The 23613-nt window shown below is 32.6% G+C and overlaps 1 protein-coding gene and 1 pseudogene across 1 annotated transcript; one reads left to right on the forward strand and one right to left on the reverse strand.

The window, feature by feature from the left end:
- Positions 1-1156: 1156 nt before the first annotated feature.
- Positions 1157-5123, reverse strand: LOC129289077 (seed linoleate 9S-lipoxygenase-3-like; annotated as a pseudogene).
- A 3347-nt stretch (positions 5124-8470) lies between these two features.
- LOC129289078 (uncharacterized protein At1g28695-like) lies at positions 8471-20260 on the forward strand. Its single transcript, XM_054925898.1, has 5 exons — positions 8471-8605; positions 8721-9101; positions 18346-18835; positions 19551-19630; positions 19757-20260. Exons 1-5 carry the CDS (start codon positions 8471-8473, stop codon positions 20258-20260), a joined length of 1590 nt encoding a protein of 529 aa, XP_054781873.1.
- Positions 20261-23613: the final 3353 nt, after the last annotated feature.

Consider the following 23613-nt stretch of genomic DNA (forward strand, 5'->3'; position numbering starts at 1 on the left):
TCATAGGGAATGAACTAAAGACTACAATTGGGATCGGACAGCTAACTTCCACTTGCACTAGACCGATGACGACTATCGAGACAGGATGGATGACTTCCACTAGGACTAGACCGACGGCCATGACGGGGACCGAACAGCTGACTTCCACAAGGACCAAACCAATGACAATGTCAGGGATCAGACCAACAAAGATGACCGAGACCAGACAACCAACTTCCATCTGGACTAGACTGACATCGACAACGAGGATTGGACGGACAACTTCCACTTGCACCAAACCGATAGGAATGACAAGGACCAAATGAATGACTTTCACTAGGACAAAACTGAAGACCACAACTGGGACCAGACATTCGACTTCCATCGAGATCAAATCAACAGTGATGATAGGGATCGGACGGCCAACTTCCACTGGGACCATACCAATGGCAACGACGGGGACTGGATGGCTGACTTCCAATGGTCCCTGTCACCATTAGTCCTGTTCGGTGTCAGTGGAAGTCAGCCATCCAGTCCCCTTCGTCATCGTCAATACGGTCTCAGTGGAAGTTAGCAATGCTATCCCCATCATTGGTGTTGGTCCTGTTGTAGAGGAAGTCAGTCATTCGATCCCCGTTGTCAGCATCAATTTGGTCTCCATGGAAGTCAATAGTCTGGTGCCCATCATCGTTGATTTGGTCCCATTGGAAATCAGTTGTCTAGTCCTTATCATCGCCGCCAGTTTAGTTATTTTGATAGTCAACCATCCTATCCCTACTGTAGCCTTCAGTTTGATCCTAGTAGAAGTCTGCAATCTGGTCCCCATCTTCACGATCTAGTCAGCTCCAGTGCCGGTGGAAGTCAGCCATTTGATCCTTGTCGTTGCGGTGGTCTAGTCTAGATAGAAGTTAAAGGTCCCATCCTGGTTATCACTGATGCCACATTCCCAGTTGTCTTTGTTTGTTTGATCCCATTAGAAGTTGGTCATTCAGATCATCGAGTTTGACTCATCTTCCAAGTTTGTTTTAAATTCAATTATAGAATTTGAAATTTGAAATTTTACTTTAGATCCAAACGAAGGATTTAATATTGTAATTTGAAATTTTTTATATCATCCAAATAAAGAATTTAGAATCTATGAATTTTAAATATGAGATTTTAAATTCAAATTCTCAACTTAAACCCATCCATCCAAACACAAGCTTAGAGTACCCTTTCTTGGCATGTATCGTCTACTAAGAGTAGGGCGGTTGAGAATATAACCACCATATGAGTATTGTCCAAAATTAAAAGCTACATGAAGAGCTGAAGCAATCCAGATGATAATTGTGCAAGGTTCTATCATCTCATCTCGAGTTTGCATCTTTAGCCACCACGGCTCGCCTCTTCACTAAGATTGTAGCTCTGGGTCTTGCTGAACCACATCATTAGTCTCATAGAAAATTGAGTAGTAATCTTGGGCCCATGCTTTAATGGCAAACCAAATCTCGAGCCCATCAACAGCATATATAAGGGTAATCTTTTATCACAAGTTCAATGCTCTTAGCAGAAGTTGGGTACCCAATTGCCATTCTTCTAACTAGACCAGGCAAATATAAGACAATGTTCATTAATTACTGTAAATCATATGTAGGAGTGTTACATAATTCTTAATATAGTCTGATTTTGTTGAATATTACTCCATTCAATTCTATGTGCAAGATCTTATACATTAGGGTACTCCGAGCCATTGCATTATTGATCCTCATTGCATCACAGAAGTGAGAATGTAGTAATTTATAAGTAGGATGTAGTATACTTAAGCCCTGTTTGTTTTCTATTTTTAAAAACTTTTTTTCTTTTTGGAAATAGAAAAATTTAAAAATTTGTTTGGATGAATTTTTTTCATTTAGTTGTTTTTAAAACTGTTTTTATTTATTTTTAAATAGAAACAGGTTTACGGTTTTTTTTTCATGTTTTTAAAATGCACCTTTGATTATTGAAAATTATAATTACCTTAACTAATTTCTATCATTAATCACCACCATTAACTATCTATAACCATCATTATCAATCTATTTTTTTAATTTTAAAACTGTTTTTTAATTAACATAACTAAATAAATTTTTATTTTATTTTGTTTTGAAAATTGTATTTCAAGACAGTTTTTAAAAATAAAAAATGATAACAGAAACCAAACAGGCTCTTAGCTGCCGGTTTGTTGCGATCATGAATGGTTCAGTCAATGCATGTATGCGTAACCTGTAGCTCACAAAGTGGTATTAATATACAAGATCACATTAATAAATATATGAGTAAAATATACCAACCTCCCCTCTATTTTACCTTAATGACAAATACATCCCTTCTATTTTTAAAATATATATAAACCTCCCTTGAAATGAAAAATTACATTACACATACCTCCCCTTTATTTTAAAAATTCCATTTCCACTCATCCAACCATTAATTAGCTGTTAAATCATATATTTTGGACTAAAATACCCCTTATTAACATAATATTATTTAAGAGTTATTTAAGTTTCCAAATAATAATTATAATATATAAGCTCATAAAAATAATAGTAAATGTAAATAAACTTATCTATGAAACATATAAGTTTAAGATTCACTTAAATAAACTTATTTATGTAGTATTTTTTTTAAATTCTAAAAATATAAGTTGAAAAAATAATATTTAAAATATGCATGAATAAAAATCTAATGAATTAGAAAATTTAAAATAACTAGGAATTTAATATAATGAGGGATAAATTAATTAATATAATTTTATTTATTTCATTAATTTAAATATAACTTTATGTTTACTAATTTTAATATTTTGTAATATGTTTATATAAATGTAACCATAATATTCTTTAAAATAGAAGGAGAGAGAAGACGTTAGATTATGAGGGTATATTCGTAATTTTAAATTTGTAACAGATTTTAATTAATATAACAAATTATTTTATAATCTTAAATAAAATATTCCTAATAGTGTTGAAAAAATGGATTAAAGTGTGGGTTTTGAAAATAAAAAAAAAGTCTATGTAATTTTAACAAACTTGAAGGGTCATTGTACTTTTCTCGAAATATATCAATATAAAATATAACATCTATGTGAAGCTACGCTATTGATAGAACGTAAACAATACAACTCTTTTAATAATATCTAGTTCAGAAAAAGTGTGAACTTTGACCAAGAGTGTACCGGTGGCTGATAAGTTCATGATAGTTTGTGTCATCTACATTGACATAAGCTTTGGCCAAGTTCCAAATATTCTTTTCCACTCCCGACTGATCAGAAGGCAAGTAGACCTCACTAGTGGAACCAACATATCGATCTCCATTCAAATGTGGCAAACTTAATTCAATGGCCAATGGCTTCAAAGTCCCATCTTTTTTCAAGAATAGGATTGTTCCACTCGGATACCCTTTTGAAGAAGTTGCATTTATTGGACTCAAATATAGCATGAAATCGTTGGGGTAATCCAACAGAAATAATTTCCCTTGCCTCTTTGCCTGTTACAACAAATAATTAATGCAAATGAATCATTCTCTGTAGTTCTCTTGAGTATTCATAAAGTTACACATCGTTTTCCTTAATTTTAAAAATATAATAAACCTCTCAAACAAAAAGATTAATTACCTCACATTTAGTCTTGGTTTTAGTTTAATTCCAAGATTATAATCTGACTAAAATCAACTTAGAAATATACTCCCTCTGGACTATAATATAAGGCATCAATAATGAATTCACAGCTCTAAAAAAAAAAAGTTAATTGAAACATTAATTTTTTCTTAAAAAACTTTACATCATTCCAATTATACCTTCATTAAATACCTTATAAAAGTGCCTTACCAATGACAATTGAAATTTCAATGCATTATTTACTTTAAAAAAAAGTAGTAAATAAAGTAGGAGTATATAATTGAAAAACAATTATAAAAATTACCTAATGTACTATATTTTGCCCTAAACAATAGAAGGACATCATATCTCTTAATTCAAAACCTTAAAAACTTGAGTTTATGAATCTTTTCACTTTATGCATATATTATTATTATGCTCAAGTTTATCTCATATGACTCGCTAGATCAGAGTTCTCATATAAATTATTACCTCATTTGTAAAGAAAATGCGGTGTGTGCAGTAGTATTTGGTTGTCGGAAAAGCCCATGAGTTGCAAGGAAAATGGATGTCTCCGTGGCCTCGTACGTGTTTAAGTGTTAGACGTACGAGGAAAAACTTTTGGTGATGCAAATTTTGAATCTGAAATGCTCCAGAAATATCTACTTCATCATCCCACTCAAAAATAACCTTGAAGTCCCATGGTCTTTAATTGCAAATGAGTTTTGGATTTGAAAATTTGAGTTTGTCATTTTGCTTTCACTTCAGGGAAACTGCAAATTAATGCCAAGATGTTGTCTGATTCCAAGCAGTTTCCCGATGTAGTTAATATTTTTTTTATTTTCTTTTTCATTGGCCAAAAAGTCTTCTATTTGCTTGACCAAAAAAGTTTTCAGCAAAAAAGAAAGTGGACAAATTGAATATTCTAAGTATCGTCCAAGTTGTGCTACAAATTTCTCATAATAAAAATAAGGACTAAAGTATATTCTTAATTTTTTAACTTTACACAAATTTTCATTTAAGCTTTTTAATATTATAAAGTATTTTTTTAGTCCTTTAATACCAACACATTTAGTTTTATTACAAAAAAATTACATTAAACTTTTAAATATTAACAAAACATTTTCAAATATTTTATAACATTAAGTTTATTTTTTTAAAAAACATAACAATGATCGGCACAAAAAATAATCATTTGAAACTAACAGTGTTTTGCATAAAAAAACTGAAAAGATACTTCATAAAATTAAAAAAATTAAATTAAAATCTTATATAAAGTGAAGAAAATAAAAATATACTTTAGCCTAACAATAAGTCCTCCGTTTATTTTCACAAAAACAAGAAGAATAAGAAGGAAAAATCACAAAGATCCTAGACAAGAATTTTAGTGACTTAAAAGTTCCACAGAACACAAAAATAAATCGGAAATCTCACGGTCTTTTCTTTTGTATACATCGAGGCACATGGCCCAAGCATACGAAAAATCAAACAGAAATCCAATGGGGCTCAGAAGTCCCCATATCATCCCCATCTAACAAGCTCCACTATCCTTCCTCTTCATTTCCTCTCCACTATCCTGTAACAAAATATGAGCCATTCAAATTTGGTACAGATTTAATCTGTATGATCCAAATTTAAAATTTTTATTTGTATTTATATTTATAATTTTTGAATCCTTCAAATTAAATTTGAATTGTTTTGATTGGTTATAAAATAAATTTTATCAAAAAATTTTAATTTTAATTTTAATAAATATAAATAAACAAATAAAAACGTTAAACCTAAACTGTCCAAATTTAATCTGCACCAAATATGGACAGTCCAGATTTTATTTTTGGGCAGTGGAGAGGTGGAGACAAGCCAAGTACTACCTAATAGGGTACACAACCCCTCAGGTGGTTCATAAAATTTTGGTGTGTATTTACCAAGATGCCTAATTTTACTTTTTAAAAAAATCTCAACCCATCTCTGAAGACGCTGCCATCGCCGATTTCTTCCCGGCGGCCAGAACATTATCTTGCCGGTTCAAATACCAGAGAAGAATATATTTTGTTTTATCACCCTTCTTGTCCCATAGTACTCAAAATATTTCAAAGAAAAAAGAATGTTGACATCAAAAGAAATAATTTTTAAAATTAAGTGTATTTAATAATTAATCTGAGTTCTGACACACGATCAATCTGGAAGGAACGATTGTAGAAGACTGGATCAAAGTCTCTCAGTCTTAACGCCATCAGCCTCAATCAGTTTAGATGCCCACTCAACTTGCTCATGTGATGATCTGGACAACCACGACATTAACTGGCTAAAATCACACGTTCATACTATGGGAAGAAAACGAAGAAAGGAGCGATGCCATATGTTGTGAGCTAAATTGATCTGAAGAGCAAAATCATTGGCCCCAAGAGCTTTGGAAACCTTTGGAAAACGAGAAAAAAATGTAAAACTACCAATTATCTTGTTATTATGAAAACTTATGATTAGTATGCGTAAAATGTTTCAATTTCATAAATTTTATAATATAAAAGATAAGAAATAACGGGTGGTTGGGGAGTGAGTCCACGTCCAGGTCTCCTCCACTAATGTTATGTTTTGTTTTGTTTTGTTTTTGCTATATTTTTTAATTGTACGTTTATACTAAATTTTAACAGTTTGAATTTTTTTTATTCATATATTTTTTATAATTTAAAATTTTAATAATGACTTTATAAAAAATAAAACCTTAACCATTTAAAGGGAAGACGATGGAAAAGGAATAGGAGAGAATCCTTGCCCCTCTACATATCACTTTCACTTTTGTAGGATTTTTTAATAATTACAATTCTTGTGTGCAGGTTCTCTCTGCGATTTTTCAAAGAAGAATCATCCTTATGAATAATATCCGTACTTGGCTTGTCTCCACTACTTTTCCTCTCCATTATTTAAAAATAAAATCTAGACTGTCCATATTTGGTGCAGATTAAATTTGGACGGTTCAGATTTAAAGTTTCTATTTGTTTATTTATATTTATATTTATATTTTATATTAATTAAAATTAAGATTAAAATTTTTGATAAAATTTATTTTATAACCAATCAAAATAATTCAATTTAATTTGAAGGATCCAAAAATTATAAGTATAAAATAAAAATAAAAACTTTAAATTTAGACCATACATATTTAATCTGCACTAAATTTGAACAGCTAATATTTTATTGTAGGGTAGTAGAGAGGAAATGAAGAGGAAGGGTAGTGGAGACAAGCCAAGTCCACCATGCCTAACGACTTGTGCCCACAAATTTCTTGGAAGAAAAATTATTTTCTCTACACGGACAATTACTATTCATACTTGTTCCTTTGTTGGTATCATAGTCAGTGGTTTCTTTAGTCTATGCCTAGTAAGTTCCCTTTCAACCTTTATTCTTGCTGTCTTTCAACACAATAATCTGTATCTAAAACAATACAGTCTTTCGTTCGATTTTTAAAAAAAAAAGAAAAATTATTGTGGCCTTATATATAGAATATTCGATATAAGTATATTTTTAGTTTAACATCCTTGTTCGATTAAATGCCCAATAAAACTTGAAGAGAAAATTGTAATTCTTTGTCCACAAAAATCAAAATGTTTTTTTTTTTAATCAAGAGCATTTTCTGCCAACAGAAGAGGTTTATTTTCCTTCAATATTTTTTTGATGAATTTATTGTCCTTAATGGAGGGCTAAAGACAAACACCTTCTAACTAGGCTTGCGCCACACACAAAAATAAACTTATCATAAAATAGTATCTCTTTCAATGGGAAAAAAATATTGCCTTTTCTATTTTTGATCAGAATAATGTCTTTTCTATGAACAAACCTTTTTTTTCCTTTAACTTTTTAACTGGAATGTGCTATCTTTGATAATATCTTGATACCATAGACTCTTATTAGCCTTGATATTTACATCAATGTGTAATATTTAAAATTTATAACAAACTATGCGCATTATTAATAAGTCATATATGGTAAATACATCTTAAATTATGTGCGATCCGTGCGGACCACTTTTTTATTTGAGTCATATATTTATATAAGAACCCTTCATAAGAACAAAAAGGTAAATCATTTTTCATACTTGATGAAATTCGCGTGACCTACATTTAATTCTATTTATTATGAAATGCATATTATCCACATCTAATTTGCCCAAAAAAAATATTACCCACATCTAATTATATTTATTTTTCTATCATACAAAGCATATTTTTAAAATTTTATTTTATTTCTTTGCGAGTCCAAATTCTTCTTCCTTTTCCCACTTTAATTTCTTCAAAATTCATTCAACTTATGAAATGGAGCTTAGTCTCTAGCCTAATTTGGATTTAATAAATTTCCTCAACTATTTGGAATAAAAAATACCAATAAAGATTGATCTAGTTGATAAGAATTTGATTCACAACTCGTAAGATCATGAAATTAAATCCTACTATTAATTTCAATGTAAACACTTAATTGGTGGGCAATATATAAATATCTTTATAAGCGCTTTTTGAAGTCAGGGCATGAGCTTTCAAAATTTAATTCATCTAAAATTCAATTCAATTCAATTCCAATAAAATAAAACCCGGAGAGTCGAAGTCCAAACATGAATTTCCAGATGCTTTTCCTATGAAGTCTGTCTCGTACATTCACCTCTTTGTATAATAAAAGGACAACTCTTTTCCATTTTCCTCCTTAAATTCTCAATCATCATTCCTGTTCTAGAGAATCTCCTTCTCTCCGTCCCTCCCTCCCTTCCTCTCTCTCTCTCGCTCTCTTCTCTTTTAGATCACCAACATTGCATGATCTTTCTACCAAACAACAAATTCTCCTCGCCATATAGCCTCCAAGGAAATACATCAGTCTCAGTGAACACAGGCAATGGATTATCCCAAACATACAATTGTGAATTTCGCCGTCGTACTTCTATTCTTGATCGGAGTGCTTCTTCTGTTTCGGTCTTCTTCTCTCTCTAGCCCGTTGTTCTTGCCCCAGAAGTTACGTTCAAACAGTACAGTAAGTTCAAATCAATAACCCTTTCTCATTTCTTGCTTCACAATGATTCGAAAGATCCAGTCTTTTTTAATAAAATGGTAACATATATATGGTTTCATTTCTGAGATTATTGCAGAACACCGTTGAAGAACGTCTTGATTCTGCTTTAGCGAAAGCGTCAACGGAGAACAAGATTGTAATAGTGGCGGTTATAAACAAGGCTTACGCAGAACAAGACGTTAATGGCCATACCACCATGTTCGACCTGTTCCTGAGCAGCTTCTGGCTCGGAGAAGGCACGAGGTCTCTGGTCAACCACCTTCTGGTTGTGGCCGTAGATCAGACGGCGTACGACCGGTGCCTGTTTCTCCGGCTAAACTGCTTTAAATTGGAAACGGACGGTGTTGATTTTGCAGGCGAGAAATATTTCATGTCCGATGATTTCATTAAGATGATGTGGAGAAGGACTCTCTTTCTCTTGGAAGTACTGAAACGAGGCTATAGCATCATATTCACGGTACGTACGGTTTTCTTTCAATTGCTTTAGAGATGTTTAGAAATGGATTGACTGATACAGTCAACTTCATTCAAAGAGACAAGTCAGTTTTTTTTTACAGAAATAATATTTTGTTTTATTATTAATTAATTTAATTAATTCATCAAATTTTACTGAATGGGGTTTAATTTGTGCGTCTTGTTTGGGACAATCAACTGGACAACTATAATTCTATATTTGCAGAGAAAAGAAGGCTGTAAGCTGAAACTGTTATGTTTTCGGGCCATAAAAGTTAGAAAAACATATTGAATTCCTTTGAAGTTGAAGAGAATGGTTTATCTTTATATTTGGAAATTTAGGGCCTGTTAAGTTTTTGTTTTCATTTTTTATTTTTAAAAACTGTTTTGTAATATAGTTTTCAAAATTATTTTTTAAATAAAATAAATTGAAAATCTATTTGATCATGTCAATTAAAAAACAGCTTTAAAATTAAAAAAATTGATAGTTATGGTTATAGATAATTAGTTGTGGTGATTAATAATAGAAATTAGTTAAGGTAGCTATAATTTTTAATAATTAAATGTAATGTATTTTAAAAACAAGAAAAATAAAATGAAAACAACATGAAGTTGTTTCTACTTTTTTTATTTTTAAAAACAAAAAATAAAAATAATTTTGAAAACAATTAAATGAAAAACATTTGTCCAAATAATTTTTTAAATTTTTTATTTTTAAAAACATAAAATAGTTTTTAAAGTAATTATTGCTCTTTGATTTCTTTGATTTCTACGTTGTTAATACGCGTCTTACTTGAGAGTCTTATCTGTTTATATCCAATGAACTTGGATAGGATAGTCTTTTTTCTTTCTTAGCGTATCCAATAATCCTATAATTTTACAAAATCCAAATCCCCTGTCAATCATATATTTCTCTTTTTATCATAAATACAATATAAATCATTTAGGATTATTTCCGAAATTTGACTATATGCATATATATATATATATATATATAAATTATTTTATTAAATAATATATTTTAGGCTAAAGTATATATTTAGTCCTTTAACTTTATATAACATTTTATTTTACTTCTTTAATTTTATAAAATATTTTTGTAGTCCTTTAATCATAATACTATTAGTTTTACACCAACTAATTTTTACATTAAATTTTTAAATATTAATAAAATATTCTCAAATATTGACATATTAAGTTTAATATTTTCAAAATAACATTCATTGACACAAAAAATAATTATTTAAAACTAACGAAATTAGGGTTAAATGACCAAAAAAATACTCCTATGGTCCTATTTATAGGGCAAAGAGAGAAGAAAATAATTGGTTCTATATATAGGGTACTTGCCAATTTTCAATACTTATTACATTTTTACCCTTCTTAAATGCTCTGAATAAAAATAATAATAATGAAATTTAAGAATATTTATTAGAGATAAAGGTGAAAACTTGTTAAATTTTAAGACAAGGTTAATAAAATTTAAGATTTTTCTTTGTTCCAATGAAGCTGGAAGTGACTTATAAATAGGATCAAAGGGAGTATTTTACAAAATTAAAGGATTAAATTAAAACCTTATATAAAGTCAAAGGACTAAAAGTATATTTTAGCCTATATTTTATTTAGAGTAAACAGTACTGATGACTACGGGACTGTTTGAAACTATTTTTATTTTATTGTTTTGAGAACTGGTGGTTTGTAAAACATGTTTTGAGAACAAAAAAATAATAAAAATAGGTGTTTTTCTCATTCTCCTTTATTTTTCAGAACAATAATCCCAGAACACCTAAAAGTTATTTTTTTTTGTTCTCCAAAATAATATTTTGTTTTTTTATTCTCTAAAACACATTTTGAAAACACATTACCAAATAAGTCTTTTTGTTCTTTTGTTCTGGAGAACAAAAAACTATTCCCAAACCAAGTTGACAAACAGGCCCTACATGTCTTTTCTCCTTTTTGGCTTTTGAATGTGTTTCGTTTCCACACTTCATTGAACCATTTTTGCTTTAATTTCTCCCGATTCTTTATTTACTGCTATTATTATATTGTTCATGGTCATTTAACTTTGTATAAAGTATCAGATTGGCCTCTTAATTTTATAAAATAATTTTTCACTTGTCTAACCCTAAAACTATTAGTTTCAAATGCTTTTGTTTTTTGTCAATATAATAATGTTATTTTAAAAATAAAATTTAATATGTTAAAATTTGAGAATGTCCTGTTAATATTTAAAAGTTTAATGTATGAATTTTTTGATGATAAAACTAATGTAAGTTAGAATTAAAGAACTGAATAGTTTCAAAAAAAAAAAAGAATTAATGGACTTGTGTAAAGTTAGGGGATCAAAACGAAAACTTGTGTAAAGTTTAAGGGTTAAAGGTATACGTTAGTTTTAAATTGTTTTTCTGAATCAAGCTTGTAACATTTCTTATAGATAATAGATAAATACAGAAATGACGTGTTTAGTGCTGAAGTTTGTCCCGTTTCAATTCTTGGTAGAAGAAATAAACAAAAATTGGGTGAAAATGATTAGAATATTAGGTGTAAGAGATAAGTATTATAATTAGAGGGGTGTTAATTGGGAAAAAGGAATTAGAGGGGTGTTAATTAGCTGTGAATTAATGTAATCGAAACCGTTCTAGGTAATTAATGGGTGTGACTGGAAGCGAAATATTGGGAAAATGGGAAAATGAATATTATTGATTGTATAATATCTGTACAGCCAGCAATATATATACATGTACATGAGAATAACTAATGATACATAACTAATTCAGGTATTATACAACTAATTTCAATTATAACAGAATTAAGTTGGAGCTGACACCCCCCCGCAAGCTGGAGCATGTATATTAATCATGCCCAGCTTGGAAATGAGCTCAAAAAAGGGCTTAGGATGAAGAGCCTTAGTATAAACATCTACAAGCTGATCTGAAGAACGCACCGGAAAAAGACAGATGATTTTTTCTTGAAGCTTCTCACGAACTAAGTGGCAATCAAGATCAATGTGTTTAGTACGTTTGTGAAAAGTGGGATTGGCAGCAATTTGAAGAGCTGATTGCCTATCACAGTAAAGATAAGCAGGATCACAATGTATGTGTTCAAGATCATGGAGAAGATACAATAACCATTGAAGCTCACACGTTGTAGTTGCAAGAGCACGATACTCAGCTTCACTAGAAGAACGGGACACTGTGGGCTGTTTTTTAGATTTTCAAGAGATTAAAGAGGGACCCAGAAAGACACAAAAACCAGTAACTGAACGCCTGGTGTCTACACAGCCTGCCCAATCAGAATCGCTAAAAGCTTTCAACTTAAGATCAGATTTGGCAGGAAAAAATAAACCAGCACCAGGACAAGACTTGATGTACTGAAGGACCCGATAGGCAGCTTGCATATGTATATCTCGAGGATCAGACAAGAATTGACTTAAATGGTGAGTTGCAAAGCTGAGATCGGGTCTGGTGGTGGTAAGATACTGAAAACACCCAATCAATCTTCTATAGGACAAGGGGTTGGATAAAGGAGTGCCCATGTCTTTAGACGACTTGAGATGAGGATCCATTGGTGTACTAGCAGGTTTGCAAGCAAGATAACCAATGTCTTCAAGTAATTCAAGAGCAAACTTGCATTGAGAAAGAGAGATACCTTCCTTTGAACGAGCTAATTCCAACCCAAGAAAATATTTGAGTTCTCCAAGATCTTTAATAGTAAAAGCTTCATCCAAATGTGCCTTAATGAGATTAATTTCTGTCATGTCATTTCCAGCAAGCACCACATCATCCACATAAACAAGTATAGCAGTGAAAGAAGAACCGGTGGATTTAGTGAATAAAGAATGGTCAGAAGGAGACTAATTATACCCATAAGAAAACAAGGCAGCAGAAAGCTTAAAATACCATTGTCTACTAGCCTGTTTAAGGCCATAAAGTGATTTTTCAAGCTTGCACACCATATTCGACTGAGGAGTAGAAAATCCAGGTGGGGGAATCATGTACACCTCTTCATGAAGATCACCATGAAGAAATGCATTGTTAACATCTAATTAGTGAAGAAACCAATTTTGAGCAGCAGTAAGAGAGAGAAGCAAGCGCAGTGTAGTCATCTTAGCCACAGGGGAAAAAGTGTCAAAAAAATCAACTCCCTCAGTTTGAGTGTAACCCTTGGCTACTAGGCGAGCTTTGTGTTTATCAATAGTACCATCAGCTAAAAATTTGGTCTTAAAGACCCATTTGCATCCAATAGCTTTCTTACCAGGTGGCAAAGTAGTAAGGACCCAAGTATGGTTCTGTTCAAGTGCAGAAATTTCTGCAGCCATGGCATCCCTCCAAATGGAGTGTTTAACAGCTTGTTGGTAGGTTTTTGGATCAGTAACAGTAGAAAGGGATAGAATAAAATGTTTATAAGAAGAGGAAAGACGAGAGTAAGACAAAACAGAGGATAAAGGATAATAAGGAGTACCTTTGCTAGATGATTAGTCAGAGGATGATAAAAGGGCACAATGGTAATCATGCAAATAAGAAGGAAGGGTATGAGGTCTAGTGGAGCGGTGTAAAGGAGGAGCAACTGAAGAAGAGGGTGGAGTCAAAGTAATAGTAGGAGGAGGAGGAGGGGGAGGAGGGGAAGAGAAAGAGGGGAGGAGTCATCATCAATAGATAAAGGAGGAAAAGACTATATGCTGGGAATATTAGGAGAAGAAGGAGATAGAGGAGAAGAAATAGAGGAAGGGTGAAAAGGAAAAACAAGTTCATGGAATTGGACATCACGGGAAAGAAAGACATGATGAGTATGTAAATCAAGTAAAATAAAGGCTTTAGAACTAGAAGGATATCCTAGGAGAACACATTTACGGGTACGAGGAGCAAACTTAGAACGATGAACAATAATAGTAGTGGCAAAACAAAGAGAACCAAAGACCCTAAGATGAGAATAAGAAGATGGTTTTTGATAGAGTTTGTCAAAAGGAGTGCAATTATTAAGAATAGGAGATGGAAGAAGGTTTATAAGATAAGTGGCATGCATAATAGCAAAAGACCAGTAAACAATTGGAATATTGGATTGGAACATCAAAGCTCTAGAAACATTCAAAATATGTTTGTGTTTTCTTTCAACTAAACCATTTTGTTGAGGAGTTTCAATACAAGTAGTCTAATGAATTATTCCTTTTGAATCATAATATTGAGAAAAAGAGAATTCTAAGCCATTATTAGTTCTAATGATCTTAACAGAGCAAGAAAATTGTGTTTCAACCATGGTAAAAAAAATTTTTAAAAGCTGGCGGGTGTCTGATTTAGAATGCATCAGAAAAACTCATGTGTAGTGAGAAAAAATCATCAACTATGGTCAAAAAATAGTGATAACCTTGAATAGAAGGAACAGAAAAAGGACCCCCGATATCAACATGAATGAGTTTAAAAATTTTATTACTTGAGCTTGTGCTAATAGGAAAAGAAAGACGTTTTTGCTTAGCAATATGACAAGTATCACAAAGTACGGGGTGAGAAGTACAAGAAATTGATGGTATTTGCTTATGTAAAACAGTAAGAGTAGAATGAGAAAGATGACCCAAACGTAAATGCTAAAGAGTATGATCTGAAGTTGGAAAGGAAGCAACGGCAGAAATCAAAGCAGTAGATGGAAGCTGAAAGTTGAATTGTGGCTTATCCGCAGTCAAAATATAAAGCCCTTCAAAAAGCTTAGCTGTACCAATCATCAGCAAAGGATGGAGTGAGAGAATCTGACAAGATTGAGAGAAAAAAGTGAGACAACAATGAAGTGAAATGGTCATTCGAGAAACAGAAATAATATTGAAAGAAAAATCAGGAAGATAAAGGACATTAATAAGGGTGATGGTGGAAGAGATTTTGACAGTACCGGAAATAGTGGCAATAGCATGAGATCCAGTAGGTAAACTAACTTTTATGGGAGAAATAGAATGATAAGAGGTAAACCAAGCTAAAGAACTACAAACATGGTCCATCGCACCTGAATCAATGATCCAAGTGGTGTTAGGAGAACGAAGATTACTTGTAGGAGGTTGAGAAGCAGCCAACTGATTAACAGAGGAAGAAGACTAGGAATCTGGTTGGAGCAAAGAAAGAAGTCGTTGATATTGGTCAGCAGAAAGTTGAGGAAGAACAGTAACTGAGGAGGAAGATGAAGTCAATGGTGCAGTAGAAGTTTCTTGAGCAGAAGCAGAATCTTGAGTAGTCAAATTGTTCACCGCGGCAGAGGAGTTGCGAAATTTAAAGCCAAGAGGAAAACCATGTTTCCTGTAACAATTTTCCTCGGTGTGATGAGGTTTGCCACAATAGGTACATATTTTTTGTTGAGTATAATTTCCTAAAGGCTTGAAACCAGAACGAGGAGGTCCTTTAGCCAATAAAATCTTGGAATCTGAAGCAAGAGAGAGTTCCCGTTCTTGTTGAAGAACAAGAGAAAAAACTCGATTAATAGAAGGTAAGGGATCAAGAAGCATAATTTGAGATTTGACTGAAGTAAACTGATCATTGAGTCCCTTGAGAAAACGAAGAACATAATCTTCATCCCTATAAGTGCGAGCACTATCAACAGAACCACAAGTACAACTCTTAATGGGTCGTAAATTGGTCAATTCATCCCAGAGAATTTTCAGTTGAGTAAAATATTCACTAATGCTTAGGTCACCTTGCTTCAAAGAGAAAATTTCTTCTTGAAGATCAGCAATTCGAAAAATATCAAATTGAGAGAAACGCGATTGAAGATCGATCCAAATATCACGAGCATTGTCGAGCCACAAGATACTCTTAGCGATCGTCAGTGAGAGACTTTTGGTGAGCCAACCTTGAACAAGATTGTTACAGCGTTCCCAAACAGGAAAAAGAGGATCAGTAGAAGCTGGTGGAGAAATAGATCCATCAATGAACTTGAGCTTGTTCTTTGAAAGCAAAGCCATGCGCATAGCGCGAGCCCAACAATGATAATTTGAACCATCTAACAGAGGAGACACCAGGACAAGGGCTGGGTTCTCGTTAAGGTGAATGTAATATGGACTGGTCTGATCAGAAGGAGGAGCAAGTTACTGTGGAGAGATTTCAGCCTCAGGTCGTCGGAGAAAGTTGAGGTCGGCCATGGGGTTTGATGAGATCAGAAAAGACAAAAGAGAAAAAGAAGAAAGAGAAATCGAGTAAAGTTGAAAAGCTAGGTAAGAGAAGATGGAAAAAGTAAGAAAGAGAATTAGTGTGCTCTAGATACCATGTGACTGGAAGCGAAATATTGGAAAAATGGGAAAATGAATATTATTGATTGTATAATATCTGTACAGCCAGCAATATATATACATGTACATGAGAATAACTACTGATACATAACTAATTCAGGTATTATACAACTAATTTCAATTATAACAGAATTAAGTTGGAGCTGACAATGGGGGTTTCAAGGGATTATGAGTACTAAATTTTGATTAAATGTAAAAGAGGTTCTGGTTAATTAATTAGTCATAGTAATTTATTTGTAGTAAAATGACACGTGAAGGGTTATATTTGGAACGGGAAATCTGCATTTAATTGTGGCCAAACACATGCCAAATTAAACAACTAAATAATTAAATTAAAGTTAATTTTTGCACCTTCAGAGTTAATCTTGCTGCTTGAAACTGGAAAACAATTTTTCTTTAGTAAAAAGCATTTGAGATTAAATTTTCAATTATCAATATATATTGATGTTGATGTTGATGCTTATTTTTTGACCAGTATATTGATGCTTATTCAAAAATTTTATTTTAAAGACGAAATTCCTTAGATGATGAGAGCTAATAATGATACATGAATTCCGTGTGTTATTTCTGTTTCATGTCCTGCATTGTACATATGTCTTGGCTCACACTCCTTCGAATATATTCTTTTATTATATGAACATGTGGCTTGTGGGGGAGCACGTATACTCCCTCTGGTCCTCATTATAAAGTGTTTCCAACTATCTTACCAAAATCAAGAGGAGGCAATTAAGTTATTAATTTTGTTTGAAAATAGAATAAATTTTTAATTTTATCCCTATTTAAATAAAAAATATTCAATTTTGCATTTCATTCTTTTTCATAGTCAATGAGTTTAAATATGGGTAATACTAAAAAATAGAATTAATACTCTCTAGTGTGACTTATATTAAGGATCATAAAATGCTTCTAGAATATATCCTATAATAGAGAAGAAAAGGAGTAAGTTACATTGTGTACATGAAATTGAAGATAATGGTTAATGATAGCTTCAGATAGATAAGAATTTGTATTTTATTGCATTGATTAGAGTGAATCGACAAACTTAAACAAGAAATACTCGATCATGTTTTCGTCACATGTCTTGATGACGTATTATGTAGAAGAGGAGTCACTAACGCAGGTGCATCAAATTAATCCATTTTTAATAAATTAATTGATTGATTCATTGATAATTGATACTAAATTTCCAAATAATTATTTCTCTTTATGGTCATTATATTTTGTATTAGAGGTACTGACTTGTATATTTCTAATGTGTGCAGAAATTTTGTTTTCCATTTGTTATTTGTTTCATTGTTACGTGCTCTGCATACTGTACATATGGAGTTGCCACACACGCCTTACAATTTTCTTTTAATATTATATTACCCGACATTTTTTTCATCATTGCATGTATGGAATGAGAAAAATGAAGGAAAAAGGTAAATAAACCTAAAATTTTAATTCTTGTAATGGCCCAAAATATATGCTTTCCTTGAAGATGTGAGAAGTTGTATTTTTTACAGCCATTGTATCATTGCATGTCAATCTTCTGTTAAAAAATATTAAGAATTAAATTATATTCATCATTTACCTTTTTTTATAATTCAAAGAAACTCGTGGTTATAATGTTCCTTTAATTTATAGTTCACAATAAGTTTATTCAAAAAAATTAATTTTTGTTGTGTTATTCTCTTCCTCCCTTAATTGTGTTGTTTGCTTGTTAATTATATTTAAAGTTATTAAAAAGAAAATTGATCATTAAATTAATTAAGGCACAAATTTAAGGATTAATAATCGAAATCATAGTCAAACCAATATCAAATCGTTTATAAAAAGTATTTTATTAGATTAGGCAAGACACTCAATTAACAGTTCATTGATTAAAATCAGCAGGTTGATCTGGATTTTCATATTATAGTTATACAAAATGAGAAAAGAAATAACAATTGCTTATTTATTGTCATCGCTAACCGTTGATATATGACAAATTGAATATTCAGTGGAACAGGACACTGATGTGATGTGGCTAAGAAACCCATTCACAAGACTCAGCAACGATGCTAATGAGGACTTACAGATCAGCACCGACTATTACCTGGGAAATCCTCGGTCAAAAAACCATAATATCAACACGGGATTCTACTTCGTTCGATCAAACAACAAGACCATTTCGTTGTTTGAAACATGGTATGGTAAGAAGAACAGCTCCAACGGTCAAAAAGAACAAGACGTGCTTGACGGTCTCATCAGACATGGCATTATCAGACAATTAGGTCTTAGGGTTAGGTTCATGGACACTCTTTACTTCAGTGGGTTTTGTCGAGATAGCAGGGACTTCAGGGCTGTCACTACCGTGCATGCTAACTGTTGCCGGACCATCACCGAGAAGATTGCCGACCTTGAGGCCGTCCTCCAGGACTGGAAGCGGTTCAAAATGTTGGAGTCAAGTAAGAGTAATTTAACGTCAACTGTGAAGTGGTCACATCACCGTGCATGCCGTAAGTCATGGCATTGACCGTACTTAGTGGTATGTGTGTAGTTGTTGAATTTACTCCTTTTTTTAGAAGAACATTAATTGTTTGGAAACAATTGAATACGTTTTTGGGCATTTTAAGGGTTTCGAAATAAAAGTAAATTTGTGACAGAAATGCGTTATTGCAGATATTTTTGCTTGTGATTTGTGATGGCTTTTCCCATCACATACTGTTACCGATTTATTTTCAATATAGATTTAGTTCTGAGCCATGTACAATAGTATATCACAAGTCCCCTCGGAAAATGCAGTACCGTACCCCAGGCATTTATCTTCTGAAATTTTCAATAAATAATTCACTTCTTTTGAAGTGGACCTCTAGAATTTATTCCCTTAGCTTGTATGTTAATTATAAGGATTTGTTATTTGTTAATCACTTCACACAATTTTTGGCAAATTAGTCAAATTCGTTCGTGTTTCTAAATTTTGTTGAATACTTTAATGTTAAGTTTGGTTACATATAGGATTTAAATTTGGATTTAAATTTGAGTCAAATTTATTATTTAGATAATAAAAAATATATGAATTTAGATTTAATCCAAATCTAAATTCTATCTCAATTTTTTTTAATAATTTAAATTTTTTTTAAAGCCTTGATTATTTTAAATCTCAACTTAATTTTTTTTTAATTTGACTCAAATTTATGAACGCTTGATGAACCTCCAACTATATTAGACCAGATTCCCAAAGCTATGGAACCAACCCGCCACCATTGACTGGGACCGGACTGCCACTACTGACTGGGACTATACCAACGGCGGCAATCCAGACCAGACGGCCAACTACCACTGAAACTGAACTACCGATATTGACTCAGACCGGATGGCCGACTTCCATCATGATTAGAACATGGACGATGACCCAGACAGGCCCCTGATTCCACCAGGCCGAGTTTCACTGGGATCGTCTTGATGCTCGCATTGGTGGGATCGATCGTCACTTGGGCGTTGAAAACGAGCGTTTATCCCAATTGATATGGAATTCCACCTCCACTTCCGCCGCCATCTTTAATGATATTGCCCCTGGTCACAACGTCTCCGTTCCTCTCGAGCCTGTGTCGTCTTCATATGACCGCAACCAGATTGCTCTCGCTGATTTTCTAATTTCTACCCTCACCGATGTCTCTAAAGCCATTGAAGCATCTTCTGCTTCCCCGACTCATGCAGTCCACTCACCTAATGTCAAGGACTCGGTTATTCATTATATTGCTCTGAACCATTTGCTAGAGTTTTTCTTTGAAGCATCTGAACCATTTGCTAGAGTTATTCATGAACCTTTATTTCATGCCTTGTCTTGTTCTGTTTCAACGTTCTCCTTTTCTCCTTCAAGTTGTTCAGTCAGGTGTTTATCCTCCAGGTACATTTCATATCTATTCCCCAAGGCACGCTAGGTGTTTGTTCTGTTGTCACATTGAACCTCTTGCTTCACTTGTTGGATTTCCATCACTGCTCTTATTTTTCATTTATGTGTTTGACCTTGGCACTACTGAGTTGGTGTGGTGCCAATATTCGGAGCTCCAGTCCCTCTTCCCCTTGGGTTTTTTTTGGGTATCTCCTTGCCTTAACTACTCCATTATTACCCTCTCAAATTGGTCTTGGTGAAATATGTGTTAATGCCTTCCGTTTCTATCATTTTGGAGATTTTCATTATTTGCAAATTATGGTTGCAAAAACCATTTTCCTTAAAGCAACAAATCTGATTGATTTTGCTTTCTGCAAAGACATATTTGGCCATTGTACACTTATACCTCGTATCATTGATCACTACCAGATTTTTCCACCACGCCATTGTGGCATTGCTATGCATCTCCTAAGGGTTAATTCCATATCACAATCATATGACACTGTCGCATTTTGGAAATTGGTTTCCATGCATCAATGTTCCTTGTTGACTTATGCCATTTTAGTGCTCAATGCTTGCGTCAGATCTATTTTTCATAGTCATGGGAGTTTCTTTGATTCATTACTTAGTTCACACTGGTCCTCTAGCTACTCAATCCATTACCTTGAGGACAAGGTTATTGTTTATGGGGGGACATAATATAATGCATGAGTTTAGCATTATTGAGGATTTCGACTATGGAAAAGGAATAGTTGCGTTTGAATTATTCAGTTTTGCAATTGGGTTTCAACCATGGTCTATATTTTGCATTTTGGTCTTTGATCCTGTAGATGCTAAGATGGATATGTGCATGAAATTTGTTGATGAGATCTCTTACTTATCAATTATTATCACTATTAAAAGTGAAGCTCAAAGGATGGAATACTTAAGCGAACAACAATGGCACGGTCTTTTCTTGACTAGATACATACTTTATAGGCCACCATCACATGTCTTTACATCAAAAATCATGATAGGTGGTTTTCTAGTCACTCTGAGTATTGTTTATTTCAGTGGTGGCTGCTATGTCAATATAATTCGACCATACCTACACGTTATTAATCCTCATTTTGGTGTTCAGAAAATTAACAATCAAATTTTCTGCAGAACAAAAGGTAATGCAATGGGTTTTCTCATGAAAAAAATGTTCTATAATGGGTTGCCTTGATCTGATGCCATAGTTCTTTGATAGTGATCCCAAGTCTACTACACATTATGCCGTGTACTTTTATCAACTTTTGTCCAGCTTGAGATTCCCACAACTTACTGGAGTTATGAAGATTTTATTACCATGGAAGGATTTAATGTGTTTGGACCCAAGGTATACCCTTTTGTTTTTGTCTTAACCAAACGATATAAAATGATAAAAGGTGTTTATACCATTTGGGATTATTTTCATAAGGGTACTATTATAATTACTGACACACTGCACCTTGGTATTATATTGTTTTCATTGATTTCAATGGAGCAATGCCGAATATGTCGCAGTGTTGTTCAACCATGCATCTCCAATTGCTTTCCTAAGGGCTATCTTATTTTGATCCCTTGGAATGGTCTTGATCCACCTTTGTGTGTAACTTTAAGTTCTTTTCAAGTTAATTTTTCAAGCTTGGGCCTTGAGGACAAGGTCCATTTTGATGGGGGAGAAAATGTCACGGACAAGTTTGGATGGACCGATTTTACAAGGAAGCAACTAGTGGTCCAACAGCTTGTGATGTTAGGCTTAGGGCTATGCTGAAGGAGTTTGAGGTTTGAGGTATATATCGAGAGATATATGCACCGGAGAGGCAGAGAATTATTTTGATGAAATGATCTCCCTCTGTTGCTTCTCTCCTATCTGATATTTTTCTCTGTTCCTTCAGCAATTTCTACTTCTCCTTGTATCTTTTCTTCTTCTATCTCTTCTACCATTGCTTGTAATTCGGAACGTGCTCATTTATCCCTGTAATTTCAATTCCAGCATCACATTTTGTGGTCAATTTAGAATTATATTGTTGCTGGAAATCCGAGTTAATTACACATGGATGGTACAGGCAAAGCCAAAGGGAGAGGCAAGTCCATTTTATCTTGATGAATATTCTAACTAATAACATAAAGGCTTTCTAAACTGATTTAAATAGCCTTACTTAATCTCATCAATGTCTGTCATGAGTCCCACATCAGAGATGTCACGCCCTGAAATATAGAGGTGATTGGCATAAGATATGTGTACAGAACATGAATCTAGGAAATTTTCTGTTAATTATATTTATATTGAATCTAGGAAATCCTGAATAATAAATCAATTTTATTTTATTATTATTTTTTTTACAAAAGCTTTATTATTTTTGTAATAATTTTAGCAGCATCTCCTTTAGCAAAATATCACTAAGATCAGGAGCACAACTCCATCCAGCTAGCAGATAGAGTATATAACTAAATAAGGACCCTAACTATAACTTATGTAGAGCACCTAATCATATTTTCAAAACATAACACATTAATTTCATTAGTACATTAAAAGAAATTTTTATAAACAAATCTTCACCTTGCTCAACAAAAAATCCCTCAATAGTCAGCAAGACATGTTAGATAGAGAGGCGCAGCGAAAGATTAAAATTTTAAATCTCTATCTTGATGTGGATTGAACGAACTCATTTAAGTCAAAGTTAATAAAAAAGCTACCTTTTGAATTTTGAATTCTCATGTGTGTTCTCTTCAAAAGTTTGGATCTCAGAAGCTGACAACATAGATCTGCTCCCTTTATCGGTATCCATATGAACAGCTCTCTAACTTAAACAACATGCTAGTGCTCCCAATGTTCGTTCTTCTTTGAACCTTGATTTTCTTTATCTAGAGTGTTTTATGGCTCTTAAAGTGTTTGGCCATTAGAACTTTTTTAACTTTCTCACCCATTTCATAAAGCTCGTCCATATCTATATATAATATATAGATTAGAGTTTTTGCATTTCACTTGAAGAGCCCGTGAAAAATTAATTAAATTTATGAGATAAATTTAATTCATAATATCATATCTAATTTAAATTTATAAATTCAAATTATATAACTGACATGATATTTTTTCATATCATGCTAGTTATTAAATTTAGTTTATTATATAAAATTAAATTTAAAACTAACACAGTATACTATAATATAATATAATAGATATTATGACTTATTAAACTTTGTTTAGTTCTTAATCTTTTTGTATCATGTTTTATTTCATCTAATTTTTCATTACAATCTTTCTTCATTTCATATACTTTTTGTTCTAAAAGTTTAGCATGTTCTTTAAATCTTTTCATTTTTTCCCTAAGATTTTCTTTTTCTAATATTATTTGTACTTCTTCTGGTAACATTTTTATTATTTTCTTTTCATTA

Source organism: Prosopis cineraria, unplaced genomic scaffold (assembly GCF_029017545.1).
Source record: "Prosopis cineraria cultivar Desert tree isolate PC_DT_omini unplaced genomic scaffold, ASM2901754v1 PC12, whole genome shotgun sequence".
NCBI classification, from domain to species: domain Eukaryota; kingdom Viridiplantae; phylum Streptophyta; class Magnoliopsida; order Fabales; family Fabaceae; genus Prosopis; species Prosopis cineraria.

Bases quoted from the DNA above. Each gene is read 5' to 3' on its own strand.
- LOC129289078 (XM_054925898.1), top strand. From the start codon at position 8,471: ATGGATTATCCCAAACATACAATTGTGAATTTCGCCGTCGTACTTCTA. The intron at 9,102-18,345 runs GTACGTACGGTT...TCAGTGGAACAG, and splicing joins GCTATAGCATCATATTCACG to GACACTGATGTGATGTGGCT. The intron at 19,631-19,756 runs GCAATCCAGACC...TGATTCCACCAG, and splicing joins CTGGGACTATACCAACGGCG to GCCGAGTTTCACTGGGATCG.